Source organism: Thamnophis sirtalis, unplaced genomic scaffold, assembly GCF_051295495.1.
Source record: "Thamnophis sirtalis isolate CommonGarterSnake01/CBP01778 unplaced genomic scaffold, rThaSir2_p1.2 scaffold_7, whole genome shotgun sequence".
Lineage (NCBI taxonomy): Eukaryota > Metazoa > Chordata > Lepidosauria > Squamata > Natricidae > Thamnophis > Thamnophis sirtalis.
In genome coordinates this window covers 47,813,165-47,829,040 of record NW_028261387.1, presented here as the reverse complement: position 1 = coordinate 47,829,040, position 15,876 = coordinate 47,813,165, and the positions used below count along the sequence as shown (strand labels likewise).

Genomic DNA, 15,876 nt, shown 5'->3' with positions numbered 1-15,876 from the left:
CAAACTGGTGCATCATAGGGCAATAATTTTTGAAGCAAGGTACCACAAATGGCCCAACTTAAAGAATATTTCCAAAGTCTGAGACCCATTTACTTCCATGTAATTGAAATTTCAAGAACCACTTGTATTTGCAGTTATGGCTATTGTAGCATTGCTGCAGTTAGCTTCAGTCATGTGGTCGTGATTTCTGACTGCATTTCCCAGAAGCTCATGGGCAAAGAAAGGTAGGCGGAGCATATTCTCATCATCTTTCCTATCTCCATTTTTCCCTGTAACCAGTTGGCTGGCAGCAAGGCCCAAAGAGTGAGTGGCAATTTGTTGCTTTGGAACCAAGCTTGAATTCCAAAATCTCTTAATGATAGTGAACAGCAAGGGAATGATAAAGGAGCAACTTGTATGCTTGCTGATAATATAGGGCTGGCTGGGAGCTCCAGCAGTCAGCAACTGAGCTCTCTTGCTCCCTGGAAGGATAAGACTCTTAGGGACATACTAGGATGGGAGTGGGATGCAGTTTTCCCTGCAGCAACTGAGTTCTTTTGTTCTCCTCCCACCAGCAAAGTGGCAGGCAGTTCTGCAGATCAACCAAGGAGAAGGAGGAGGAGGAGGGTTCACTGTGGCTCTGTTGAGAGTCCTGAGGGGAAGGCAAATGTGCTGGATTATATTATATGTGGAGGTCATGAGTTGTCCATTGATTACTAATTCTTTCTTACCCATTGTATAAGTTAGCTGCATTCCTTCTCATTGGGGTGCCTGGCAAGACTCAGTTGCATACCTGAAAATTAATTACCAGATGGTGGAACAATGAATGATCCTGCTATTATGATCAGCAAGGTCACATTCCCTGTGGTGTCCTAATCTACTGAGAGTTTCAAAAAGAATTATTGTGTTTCTGTTTGAAACATGCTATTGCATAACTTTGTTTTCTTATCTGCACATGGATATGCAAAGCTAATTGCAGATTTTTTTAAAGCCAGTAATTATTAGCAAATAGTTGGGCTCACTGGGTAGAATGCAGTTTTGCAGGCTAATTCACTGCTAACTGCCAGCAGTTTGATTCTGACTGACTCAAGGTTGACTCAGCCTTCCATCCTTCCGAGGTCAGTAAAATGGGGACCCAGGTTGTTGGGGACAATATGTTGACTCTGTAAATTCTATATAATTCTAAGAGCTATTGCTATTGCTGTCCCACTGAGAAGCATTGTGGTTGTTTAAGGACTTGTTTGCTGACATACTGATGGTAAGGTCTGAAAGCTTTCTGATGTACTTAAAGATCTGAAACATGCTATTGCATAACTTTTTTTATAGTCTGGCCAGCACTGAAGGACTCGTCACATTGCATCAGAAGTGGAGGGTTTTTTTGTTTTGTTGTGATGACAATTTATGAATAAGGGACTTGCTCTGGCACAGGTGGAATTGGGGATGTTGGTGGACATGGGAGTAGCAATATACCTGCCAAAGGAACTGGGATGACTGGAAGAGATCACCTTTTTTATATTAGGTGACTTTCTTGGCAAACAGTCGCTGTGAAGCAAGACAGAAATTCTACCCTAATCCTTCCAAACTCAAGAGTTTAGAGCAAGGGTAAAATCTCCTTACCTTTGCTACCAGTTCGCAAATGTGAGAGCATACGCCACATCCGCACATGCGCAGGACCTTCTTCACATGCGCAGAGCATCAAAAATAGAAATTCTAGCTAGTATAAATCACATGTTACAGCTGATAATCAGAAGTACTGATTCACTCGAACTGGTAGCATTTTTTAATTACCACTCTGGGAAAACGGGTAGCATTTCTTACTACCAGTTCAGAACCAGTAGCATTTCACCCCTGGTTTAGAGAGCAGGATTTAGATTAGAGAAGAGAGTGCAGAGCACAGGTGGGAGATCATTCCCAATGAAGTACTAGAATGAAAACATGATGGGAATTCTGGTGCTGTGACAATGGCTCACAGCATCCAACTTCCATCCAACTTCTTTATAGTCCAGATGAGTCCAAGTGGTTGGAGATTCCTAGACAGCAGACATTACACTACCATTGAGTGGGGAGGGGAGCTGCAAACTTAAAAAAAAAAGATGGTTAAAATAAACCTCAAAATTAAGAAGGAAGTTATGCAAATCTTCCGAGATTCCTCCAATACACCCTGGGTTTGTCTCCAATTGGATTATCATGTCTGCAACAGATAATATTAGATTGATGCTATGCAGCAGGTATAATGCTAATATGCAGGAATATGGACATTTCAAGTATGCTGAGAGAGAGAGAGAGGGACTATATTGAGGGGTGTTGTATTATACACGTAGAAATAGCCAAGGTGTTGTAGTGTTTAGAGTGCAGTGCTGCAGGCTACTTCAGCTGACTGCTAGCTGCAGTTCGGCAGTTCAGATTTCACTGGCTGAAGGTTGATTCAGCCTTCCATCCCTCTGAGGTTGGTAAAATGAGAACCCAGATTGTTGGGGGCCATATGCTGACTCTGTAAACTGCTTAGAGAGGGTTGTAAAGCCCTATGAATCAGTATATAAGTCTAAGTGCTATTGCTATTGCTACATGCATCAAACATTTTGTACTGTGTTCAAACCCACATAAACATTTGTGATAGCTGTAAACCCTGAAGGTCTACTAATACTTAAGAAAGCTTCCACTTCTATTGGAGTCTTTTTTTTAACACAGAGAGGACAAAGACAGGGAAAGTTACGCTTTATCTGTAATAGGAAAATGCCTTGGCCCTGCCTGTCTTCTTTTCTCTTTCTTTGAGGCAATACAACAGACAAGTTTAATGTTTGGTGTTTAAATTTTTATTCCTCTTATTAAATCCGTAAGTGATTCACAAAATAGTTTCTACATCATCCAACACTAATTTCCTCAACTTTGAATCCCAGATGATTGTTTCAGTTTTTTCCATATTGCAGAATTTTGTTTTTCTGTGGTTTATGACTACATGATCAAGGAGGAAAGCCTGGGAGATATATTTAACTTTCTGTAATAAAATGTACATAGAAAGGTCAGTGTTTTGTTATTTGATCCGGTACGCCTGATTATAAACCAAAAGAGAAATATCTGTCCCTGGGACATGGAGGATCCACAGTGTATTAGACTTTAAAAGGCATCATGTGCAGCTTGAAATGATCAGAAAGGAAAGAGGATGCCAGCATAGATGTCTCTGAAAAGATAAAATGTTCTGAGAGTTTAAGCTGCCATATTTGTAACATAGCCACACTTTGTAGTTTGTAGGGTCATGTGGAAGAGGATATGATGATAAAAAAAATAAGTTTCTTAAAAATATAATATTGCTATCTTCAAGGAACTAAGTCCCAAACTATGTCTTATTGAAGTTCATGGCTTAGTTTCGGTAAATCTGGAGCTTGCTTCTTGGAAGCCTGGCTGCCAACAGTTCATCCCTCATTCTTCCCTCCCCCTCCATCTCAGGATGAACTCTGATTAATTTGGGAGCATTAAAATTGAACAGAGAAACTTAATCCTATCCTATTGCTTGGATCTAATTCTGTTCCTATCTTGATATCATTTAGCTGCCTCTGGCCCTATGTTAGCATTCTTGTGAGTATAAAAACAAAACTAGACAGAAAATCAGTATAAGAATGCCCATTAACTCTTTCTGTCACTCTTCTTCTTTCTGGCTTTATCTATCCACATATTTCTTGCATAACAGATTCTGCATAGAAATTTCCTTGGCTAGAAAAAGTCCTCACTCCTGAATTCATCTTTAACATGTAGCAGGTTAGAAGAAGAGTAATGTATAGTTAGTGATGCTAAGACTCATCTTATTTTTTAAAAAAAAATATGGATAGTCAATCCTAACAGGGTTTCTGAAATATTAAGTTCTGATTAGGAAATAATGTCTTCCTATGAATTACCCATAACTTGTACTTTCTTTTCAGTCACTGACATTCTCAGAATAATATTCATTCTTAATCTAGATCAGTGTTTCTCAACCTTGGCAACTTGAAGATGTCCGGATCATTATTTCTCAAACTTGGCAACTTTAAAATGTGTGGACTTCAACTCCCAGAATTTCCCAAACAGTTTGCTGGCAACTTCAAATTGCCAAGTTTGAAAATTATTGATCTAGATGAAATTGATTGCGTTGTGTATCATGTCAATGGTGCATAAGTCTTAATTGAAGTTTCAGAACAGAGGGAACATAACTTTCTCAGGTTGCTTTTGGCTTGGTCTGATCCTGACAAGGATTCTGAGATAAGGAAAATTGTTTTTTCTGAAAGAAAGAAAAGTAGAAGAAATTGTTAGGAATTGAGTCAATCTTCTCAATCTAATTTTATTAGCATAATGTCCAGGATCTACATATAAAGTCTACTGGAGTTGGGCATTTATTTATTTTGAATTTATTAGCTGTTCAAATTCAATGGACTCGATAAGTAGACCCTAGACATTAAGCCAGACATTAGGTTAAGATGATTTATTCTATTGCTAACAGTTCTCTGGAGAGCAGTCTTATGGTCTCCATGCCGAGTCTGTCTTTCTGTCTGTCTGTCTGTCTGTCTGTGTCTGTGTCTGTGTCTGTGTCTGTGTCTGTGTCTGTGTCTGTGTCTGTCTGTCTGTCTGTCTGTCTGTCTGTCTGTCTGTCTGTCTGTCTGTCTGTCTATCTATCTATCTATCTATCTATCTATCTATCTATCTATCTATCTATCTATCTATCTATCTATCTATCTCATTGATTCATTCATTCATTTTTTGATTGATTGATTCATTTAATTTCTAAAGCTGCCTGTCTCAGTCATTGACTCTGGGTGGCTTGTAATTCAAAAGCTATATTACAATTTATTGTTTTAAAACAATTAAAAAAAATGGGGCCCTTGGTATATTCAGCATCCAGGATCATAGCCAGGTTTTAAGTCCTTATCAAGGACTTATCAGGGTTGGGGACCTAATATCTGAAGGAAGGATGTTCCATAGAGCAGGAACCACTGGAGAAAAACACCTGTAATCTAGTCTCTGCCGGCTGACACTCTTTAGCTGATGGGATTTGCAGCATGGCCATTCTACTAGATCAAGTTGGATGGGTGGAGACTCTTGTATGGCGTGCATGTGGCCAATCACAGGTTCTTATTGTTTGGGAACAAATTCCAAGGAGCTGATTTATTCACCAGCCCTTGTTCCACCATGATTGTTGACTCCACTGAGAGGAGCCATCTTCAGTCTTCTGTTGCTTCCCTGGAAGTCCCGATAACACACACTTTTTAAAAAAAACGTGGAAAAATATTCCTTTTTATGAAAAATTGGTGCCCTCAATAGCAAAAAAACTGGAAGGAAATTCCCAGAGGATTTTAGCTCAGGACTAAAGTCTATTACAACCTTCTTTTTAAAATATGTAATTATCTTGACAAGATAGAATGCCTTGTCTGCTCATTGAGAGACAAATGCAGAAAGGGCTCTGTACTGAGAGAGATGATTAATAGTCTTTGTCAGTAATGGGAAAGAAAGGATAACTTGACGGGTTTCATATGAGTAATTTCCATGTAGTCTAAGAGCATTTTTATAACTTTGAAAGATTGACTGTAAATTTACCGCCTTGATATAATCTTTTCTTGTTGGTCAGTTCTCTATCAATTTGTTATAGTGTCTCCTTTGCTGGTACATCAGCTGCTAAGCATGAGGCTTCTATATTGAAGTGAATTTTTTATTAACAGAAAATGGAATGGGATATAATTAGGCATAATTCAGCCCAATTTGTATTTTTGGATTCAATGGTAGTGTCACTGCAGGAGGATTGGACTTTTTATGAGATAGAAACATATTTATAATGAGTGACATTTTCTATACCAACTACTTAGGTTTATGTGGGAAGATCTTACACTTTGCTCTTTGGGCATGGTTTGCACCAATGGAATTATATCATGACAAAATACACACATCAATAGAGTCTAACTTTACTCCAAATATGACAAATTAAAGGGATGTTAGGTAGCAATATTGGGACACGGTGGCTCAGTGGCTAAGCTTGTTGATCAAAAAGGTCAGAAGTTCAGCGGTTCAAATCCCTAGCGCCGTGTAATGGAATGAGCTCCTGTTACTTGTCCCAGCTTCGGCCAACCAAGCAGTTCAAAAGCATGTAAAAATGCAAGTAGAAAAAATAGGAACCACTTTCAGCATTTAGTCATGTTGGCCACATGACCACAGAGATGTCTTTGGACAGTGCTGACTCTTCAGCTTTGTAACGGAGATGAGCACTGCCCCCTAGAGTCAGGAATCACTAGCACATTTGTGCAAGGGGAACCTTTACCTTTACCTTAGGTAGCAATGTTCAGAAGACCTTCACCAAATACTTTATGGACTCTTGCTCCTCTTGATATTGTTTGCATTATGTCTGGCTATGACTTAACTCCATTTCTTGCAGGGATATATGTTTAGGTCTACCAGGAGTTGGAAAATAAAATTCTTCATAAATAGTCTGACTAACAGTGAAGTGAAGTGATGTATCTCACAAACTTGATTTTCTCCATAATTCACTTTTAGTAGTTAGTGAAATGTATTTCTTTTTTTTGATATAATGGAGGGAAAACTTATTCTCTCTCTCCCCTGCCCTCTCTCTCTGTCCCTCCTTCCCTCCCCCTGTGTGTGTGTGTGTGTGTGTGTGTGTTTGTTTCTTTGTGTTGTGTGTGTCTATGCACATAAAGTCTCCCGGCCTGCCTCCCTTCTGGCTGGTGAGAACACCTTTGTACTATATTACTTATATTACCTATATTGCTTACTTATGTTCTTTGTATAAACTGTCATTTTGATCAGCACCCAGTGCATAAACTGTAATCTCCCTCTGCCGGACTATACCGCTTTTTAATGGTCGCCTCTGCATTTTGCTGTATTCGGAAATTGCAGCTGTGTTATTCATCAGAGTCCAAAAGTCAATTTCTAAACATGAATGCAGTTTTTAGACAAGTTTACCCAGATGTTCTTTGTGATAAGAATCATTATTTCTTTTCTCTAGGTTGGTCAGGCCTTGTTTCCAACAATTTCCTCTTAGCTTTTCCTCTGTGGGTCCCATGGCTTGGTACAAGCAGATGTTTTCCCTCTGTTAGTGGTTGGGGAAAAGACCATATTTGAGAGTCTGGCTTGTTAAGGCAGTCCCAGCAGTTGCTCTTGTATGCACCATACCACAGGTGACCCTCCTTTAGCTGTTATGAATGGAGTAATATGTTAAGTGGCAACATAGTCCACTGAGAACAGTTATGACAAGAAGAGGCAAGCAGCTATCATGGTTAATTAGCAGATACTTGAGTGATCCTGCAGTCGTGGGTAAAGGTTAGAGGGGAAGGGGACTGAGATAGGAGAAAAATTAGCAGTATGTCTGACAAGGGCAAGGATTTGATGAAATGCTTGCTCTAACTGATGAATGTTATACAAGGTATTCTTTGACATTGATGAAAATACCTGAGAGAACTGGTGCTAGAGTTACTAGTATGGTGGGAAGGATAATGTGATAGACCTGTATATGCTTCAATGCTGGTCTAAGTTGGAGGCTTACAGAACATGTCCTTTGGGACATCACTTGCTAACTACCAGCAGGTCTCAAGGGAAAAGAAGGCTAAAATTGGGGAATGGGTATTCCCTTCCTAGTTAATATCCTGCCTTTCTTTCTTGTATTAAGAAGGATATATTGAAAGGAGTTTTTACTTGTGTTCACTTGAAGGTGTGTAAAAAGCCTCTGCAGAAATCAGAATTGCACAATGTATCTAATGACCTGGAGACTATTTTCCCTATTAGGGACAAGCAATGGAAAGGAGCATTGTGAATTTTATATTCACTTTTGAAACTGAGTTACAAAAATGTTGCTTGGAATTTTATGTAAAAAGCATTGGATAGTGTTTGAATATGTTTCTTCATGCTGGAATTTATTTATTTCTTTATTAATTCAATTTCTGCAGCAGCCCACCTTAATGACTCATGGCTCAAAATTCAAAAATAATATGCTATGATTAAAGCATTAAAGCATTTTAAAATAATAAAAGCAATTAAAAATCCAAATAAATATACACAGCAGCCACAGCAGCTTGTTAACCATAAAGCCAAAAAATGGGTCCTTGACACATTCAGCATCACTTGCTTGGGAAAATAATCAGGTTTTTAGAGCCTTTTGAAAGGCTAACAGGGTTAGAATCATTTTAATCTCTGAGCGGAGAATATTGCCCAATCTGCTACATCAAATTGGATAGGTAGAGACTGTGAGAAAAATATGTTCCTTTATGGTTCCAAGCCATGTAGGGTTTAAGGGTGACAACCAGCACCTTGAATTGCACCTGGAAACATACTGATAATTAATGCATCTCACACAGTAGTGGCAAATTTGTGCCATATACCTGTCACCATTTACCCTCTCAGTTGGCACTGTGTGCCAGTTGAAGTTTCCGAATGCTCTCCAGGGGCAGCCACATGTAGAGCATGTAGTAGTAGCTTAAAAGAGAGATTACAAGGGCATGAGTCGCTATGAGCAGAGCCTCCTGGTCTAGGAATGGGTGCAACTGTTGCATCATCCAAAGTTGTGCAAAGGCTCTCCTAGCCGCAGCTACTGATGCCATCTGCTCTTTTTGCAGAAACCACGAAGTTAGGACGACCTCAAGATTGTGTACTGGTTTGCCTGGGATGTTTATTTATTCTTCATAAATAAGTTCCACAGATACTTTAATAATTCCCCCCCCCCTGTCATTTATTGGGTTTATTTTCTTTTTTCTCAGTGTATGCCTTTTCTCAGTAATTCTGATTATAAAAGGAAATGGTCCTTACTGCTTTTTGAACCATACTATTCGCTGTGCCCATTATTCTTGGGCTGAAATTTTGCTGTTTCTGAAGGGAATTGACAAGTTGTTAAGTCATCAGCTTTTCAGAAAAATCATCTCACGTATTCCTTCCTACCCTGTATCTTTTTTTTCCAGACCGAGAACGGATTGGTCAAGATTCTGCTTATGAGCAGGAAGGAAAGGTGCAGTTTGTCATTGACGCAGTCTATGCCATGGGTCATGCACTGCACAATATGCACAAGAACTTGTGTCCAGGGAAGGTCGGTCTTTGCCCCAAGATGGATCCAGTAGATGGTGGAGAGTTGCTCAAATATATCCGGAATGTCAATTTCTCAGGTATGCCTTTGAAAGAGCACCATTAAGGTTAACGTTACCAAACTGGATTAATGTTAGGGCTATGGCATTCCATAAGTAATAGGAAAGGGGGAAATGGTTTATCTTCTTGGCAACTTTTTGGTCTTGTTTGTTTTCTTTCAATTGTCCCTTCCTAATATTTAAAATATATATTTAAGTTTTGAGATATAGTAAGAGGCATATACGACTTAAATGCATGAACTATTTACTGCTTGTACATTTACTTACATACATACATACATACATACATACGTACGTACGTACGTGTGTGTGTGTGTGTGTGTGTGTGTGTGTGTATTCAGCTGATAAGGAGGAGACCTGTGGCATAATGGCTAAGACGTTTGCCTGAGATGCAATATATATATCAGCTTGAGCCAGGGAGGTAGGTATATATTTAGTGTCACAACCCCTGGTATGCCCCAATTATGGGAGGAAACTAACTGCTTCCATTCTCTGTCCATCGGCTCGTCACAAGAGACCATCCAGACAGAAAGCCCAATATTTTTACTGTTGCCTTTAATAAATAAATAAATATAGGACAGGTAAGGAGCTCGGGCAGGCAGGTGGACCCTCTGGAGCACCATACCGGAACGGTACTGGTACTCCGGGCAGGCTCCGGTACGCCCGTACCGGGGCACACCGCCTGCAACCCACCACTGATATAATACATACATGTTTTATTCAATTCATTTTATTCTGTTTTACATTTCACCTAAATTTTATTTATTTATTTATTTAGTCAGTTTATATGGCTTATACTTCAAGGTCTTACTGCTGATTTTCAGCATGAATATCTAAAAAAAATTCCATCATTCATATGCAGTCTAACAATTTTGAAAAAAAAACCAAATGGCTGTGCTGTGGTAGATGAGATCATTTACTCCCAAATATTTGCATCGAAATATCTGGATGTGTAGGCACTTGGATTCTGAATATGTTCTGTTTGGATTACCAGAAGGTTGTAGCATCCCCAGGAGAAAACATATATCTAAAATTAGCAATAGTAATAGAACTTAGACATGTATACCACTTCTTAGTGCTTCATAGCCCTCTCAAAGTGGTTTACAGAGTCAGCATATTTTCCCCAACAATCTGATTCCTCATTTTACCGACTTTGGAAGGATGGAAGGCTGAGTTAACCTTGAGCCAGTCAGAATCGAACTCTTGGCTGTCAACAGAATTAGCCTGCAATACTACATTCTAATCACTGTGTTCCCAAGTCTTTTATTCAATCATTATTCTATTTAAATGAGGAATTCCTTCTTAATAGCTCTTCTTCTTTCATTCCTTTCTCATTAATAAAGTATCTTCTTTGATAAAAAAATATTTTCTCTCCCAATTAGTTATTCCTTTACATCTTCTAAAGTCCTCACATTCTCACATTGTATGTTTTTAATATATTGTATGGGCTTTCCTTCAGCCTACTTATTATATCTATTTATCTTTCCACTGCAATCCCCTTACAATCTGTCTCCCTGATTTATTCTCTCCCTAGCTAGTTATATGAATTTCCTGCTTCCTAATGTTATTGGGATTTATTTGTGCAATTCATGTGATTTTGTTTTAAGGTGATGTTTGGAGGGGGGAACAACAACAAAAACTCTTGACTTAAAGCAGCTCATTAAGCAAACCACTGTAACTAGAGATTTCATTATGCTTATCATCTGGTAACATTCTACTGTATGTCATAAACTTCCTTTAGTATGACTGGGAGTGCCCATTTGCTCCTACAGCTGAATAGCTTTTCTTCATTGAAGTTGTCTTTTATATTAGGCATATTTTAAAACACCTCTGAGACAAAAGTGAGGACAAAAATATTTTACAAATGCACAAGTGATTAAGCTTCCCATTTTAACATGGAGAAATGGCCTTTTGGATGCTTGGATTTAGAGGCCATTTATATTTTCCACTCCATGAGAAATCTGTAAAAAGTGGATAAAGGAGAACAGCAACTAGATTGTTTCTATGATTCTGAATTCCAAGCTCATCCATACATGGAGAAGATCTTGAAATAAACAACAGTGTTTTATTTCCTGAAGAAATCTTCTTTTGTGCTCACTCTTGAGATATATGCAGGGAGAAGGAATTTTTAATAGTTGAGATATAGATACAGGGAGAAGGAGGTACATAACCATTTGTTTCTCCTTGGGAGCATGGTTTTTGTTTTCCAGCAGAAGAAGAAGATGAAAGGAAGAGGGACTGACTTCTGGTTCCGATGAAGACCAACTTGAGTAGAACTATGTCATCTTCCACCCCTGAGGAATGGACATTTGAGTAACTGCAGTTTTTAATATTTTATACTTTTCTTTCATTGAGATCTGGAAGAATACCCCTGTGCAGTTGTCTTCTATCATGAATATACATGCAAGCATGCAGAAAGAAAACCAAAGGAGTGAGCAAAAGTAACAGTTCTCAATCTCTTAGCAGTGCTTTCTTGGCCCTGAACAGATGGCACAAATGCCTAATCAGGCCCCAGCTGCCTTTGTTTTGAAGAACTGTCTTGCACTCTGCCCTGCCCCTTCTCCCCCACAGGGTGCATCCCTTGCTGTTCCTCTGTAACCTTTCACTGTGCAGATGAGTGGCAGAGATATTAGTGCTGATCACTGACAGTATTCATCAATGATAATGATCTGTCTGCAAAAAGCACCCAGAACAAGTACTGGAACAGCAGATATTGTCCCACTCAGCTTGCTGTGTAGTTGCAGGTGTTGTCATGGTAAGATGGTCAACAAAACAGTTTAGAGGGCAGTGGGGCACCAATCTTGTTCCTTACAACAAATGCATCATGTTCCATCATTTTCCACAAAGAGGTTTTCACTGAACATAATCTTTTTCTAGTTTCACTAAAAACTGAAGTTCTATAGCCACTTATGAGGGAACAGAGTGGCTTATAGTTTGATACTGGTATTGGTGAGACAACAAAATATGATATTGAAATTTTTTGATGAATAGATAAAATCTTCAGATTAGGACTCACAGAACTACAGAAACATGCCAATCGATAACATGGCTTACCAGATTCTGTACACGTAAGCATTGGAGATCTGATAACAAAAATTTTTTAGGCATCTTTAAAAAATAATACTTTCAACATATAACATGCTAATAGCGAGCACTGTAGAAATAAATGTACACAGCCCAGAGGAGTGTTCTTTCTGGTTGGGTCACGTATTGTACCTAAACCGTATAAAGTATAAACTGACATCTGTGTCAGGGTTCCAAATAGCATCCAAAAGTAAATCAGAGTCCAAGGCAAAGTATTGCTCCAAATTCCAATTTATTAAGAGAGCCATGTTGACACATCTGGGAAAGCCTGAATCCAAAAGCTTCCCGGTTTTCCCCACCTAGTTGAAAGTTCAAGATCTTGCCCCCTCCCCGCAAGTCCATCACATAGTCCAATCTTCCACTGCCATGTTGGCAGTTTCATCCATCAAGCTCCGGTCAGGTGCAGAGGTGCAAAGACAAAGGATGACCTTGGCTTTCTAGAAAGAATTTTGTTATGACTACATCGCATCTCACTCCTACAATCCCCTCTCCCATTTTCCCATTATAGAAAATGCATAGTAGAATAATAGAAAGTGTGGCAAGCCAAAAATCCAAAAGAAAAGATGGCTGCAGGCCTGACACTCTGTTTAATCATAAAAGGGCTGAAACAGTCCACCCAAATTAATGTATCATGTTGTTAGTGTTGAATTTTAATTTTAGCCCTTGCCCCTGCCTATACCATATACATTATTAATTATTATTAATGAGTAATGCAACCATCCCTACTCCTTCTCTACTTTTGGTTGTTCCACTCTCATTTTTTTATTTCCATCTCTCATAGTAGAAATGGATGCAAAATAAAGAAAAATAGGAGAAACTATCAACCTGATCAGGTATTACCTGAGCAAGAGAGCAGATTAATGATTTAGAGCTCATCTGATTGCTAGACTTCCATCCTTACACTTGATATACAAACAGAGCAGGGGTGGGTTCTGGCAGGCACTACTATGTGCGCGTGCTCAGTGCAATAAAAATTGTTCTGCTCATGCACAGAAGCGAAAAACAAGATGGCAGTGCCTATGGTGCTGCCCCGGAGAACCTGTTCAGGAAGTGGCAGACCTGGGTTGCTGCTGGTTCCAGCGACCCAGGCCACCAAACCACTACCAATTTGTCTGAACCAGTCTGAACTAGTAGGAACCAATCACTGAAACAGAGGTAGAAAAGGGGGAGATGTCATTGTGAGGCCTGCTTTGGTTCTTATAACTTTCTTCTTGGCTCAATATATAAAAGTAAGCAGACAACAAAACCACACTGAAACTCACTTCTGTGGGAGTTCCTTAATGAAGATTTGGTCTTTAGAAATTGGAAAGTCAAAAGTGTTTTATGACAGGGAGATCGACATTATCATCTAATTGCTGCAGATCATCAAGCATATGTTCAAGGTGTTCCCTACTTGTTTTGCTACTATTTCTGCAATGAGGTTAATTTTATTATATGGCCATAGTCTTGATGAGACTATTCTCTGGGGTCTATTACGACCTATGCTAAGAAGGAAGAGGTAATATAAAAGAATTGAAGAAACACTGGTCACGGTTAGAAGGGGCAGCGTTTGGCAGGATAAGCAAGCTTTCCCAGTAGGCAGCCTTAAGACAGTTAAGCATCAGATGCTGAGATGTGGGAGCAACACTGTCATGTGCCATGCAAACTCCTACATGCCCATTAAATTCAACTGCGAATTTAGTCAGGTTTGCTACATGGATTGAATAGAGCTCCATCCCTTTTTTTCATTCCTTGGTCTGACCCTGAGATCTAGTCAGCATCATGCTGATAGTGTAAGGCAACAGAGAAAAGTATAGGAGAAAATAAAAATGTTAAAATACAGCATAAATTTGGAATTGAAGACAATCAGCTCCTGATACTTCTTGATGACCTCTCTATATCCAGGTTCTTTTCAGTTCTTTAATTTCATGATATTAGTTCTTTAAGATTCACTTAACACAGTAAAATATGTTATTATTTTCTGTCTACATCTATGTGGTTGAATGCTGAGCTGGGATTACCACTTTTGGTAAATGAATGATAGTAGGCTCATCATGGACTGGCATTTTGCATGGATTTATTGCTCAATGATTTAGACAGAGAGCATATTCTAAGAGGAATGTAATTATATGCAGGCAGATTTGATGGCAGGTCTGTCTAATGCCTTCTGAAAGCAGTTTTTATGTACGAAGTGGAACTGATTGACTGTCAAGAAAAGGACCCTTCTTTTTCTTTGGATTAGATGCCTGCTAAAAGTTTGATCAAGTTTATATCATTGGTACCAAATACATGAACTAACAGGGTATGCCCATATATTTATGCTCCCTATATCTGTCAGTATACTCATTTTACATTATAAAGTTGCTCAGAGATCTCATTTAATTTATTCAATTCATGTGGCTGCTCATCTTGCACAAGTGATGATGGGTAGTGAATATAGTTGAAAACATTAATGTAATAGCAATAGTAAAAGAAGCTACCATATTTATCGGACTATAAGATGCACCAGAGTATAAGACGCACCGAGATTTTGAAGAGGTAAATTTTTTAAAAAGGTTTTTGCACTCTGCAGGCTCCCAAACCTTCTGCACACTTCATTTTTGTGAAAAATGGGGCATTCAGAGAGTTTGAGAGGCTTGCAAAGTGCTCCTGGGGGTTGGGGGGGGGCACAAATGAGCAAAAAACAGCCCGGTTTTCACTCATTTTTGTCCTGCCCAGCCCACAGGAATACTTTGCAGGCCTCCCAAACCTCCTGCAAGTCCATTTTTGCAAAGGGGATGGCGTTTCAGGAGTCCAAAAATTATGTATTCAGTGTATAAGACGCCCCTAGATTTTCAGCCTCTTTTTTGGGGGGGAAAGGTGTGTCTTACACTCCAAAAAATACAGTATACAAGAATAAAATTAAAAGAATGTCAGCTGAGGATAACCATCAACAATAATTAACAATAACTCATAGGTCACCTAATTTTCCAACCTGCATGCGTGGGAGGACACCCAAATCTTAAGGGCCTTCTAATTTTGTGTATGTCACCAAACACTCTGCTTTTTGTAGCATTGCAGGAGAGATTTAGAAAAGGAATGGATATTCTTTTCTGATCTGACATCAACATTTACCGCTTACTTTAAACCAATTTGATTTTGGCCATTCTGTATGACAACAAACTGCTAATTTTCATTATAGAGTTATATAGTAAGGATTATATAACTTGGCAGAGTCTAAATGGGCATAGTAATGTCTAGATAACCTTGGATGACCTTAAAAAGCTAAACAAGGTCAGATCTGGTTAATATTTGGATAGAAGATCATGACGAAGAAAGTTGCAGAAACCTAATTTTATCCTAATATTTACAAATGAGGCTTCCTTGAGTGGGTAGCATCTCTTATTTTACCTTCTATATGCCTGTTTCTAGCAAAGAAAATACTGGTAAATCTGAATGTGATTTCTAGCAGATCTGCAAAAAGCAACTAAAAGGCTCTTGCTTTCTAAGATGAGTTGCTTATGTAAAAATGAAAAAAAAGGAGATTTTAGTTTGAGAGAACAGAGTGAACTGAGTTTTGATCTGAATCAGATGCCCAGAGTCATTCTATTCCTTGTTTCCTGATGTATTTGCAGCACTTTCCAGTGCTTTTCTGTAGCTAATAAACTTCGAAGTTCTCCCCCCAAAAAACCTGTTGGGCAATTTTGCAAGATACCTTTACATATTAAACTAGATGTATGTTTGATAAATCAAATAT

The 15,876-nt window shown here is 38.8% G+C and overlaps 1 protein-coding gene across 1 annotated transcript in view; it reads left to right on the top strand.

Annotated features, from left to right (window-relative positions):
• The window catches only part of GRM4 (glutamate metabotropic receptor 4), a 384,313-nt gene that overhangs the window by 311,515 nt on the left and 56,922 nt on the right, over nucleotides 1–15,876 (top strand). Inside the window, exon 7 of the mRNA XM_087719931.1 lies at nucleotides 8,898–9,098. Within this exon, the coding sequence (XP_087576057.1) occupies nucleotides 8,898–9,098 (201 nt within the window). The remainder of the gene's footprint in view (nucleotides 1–8,897; nucleotides 9,099–15,876) is intronic.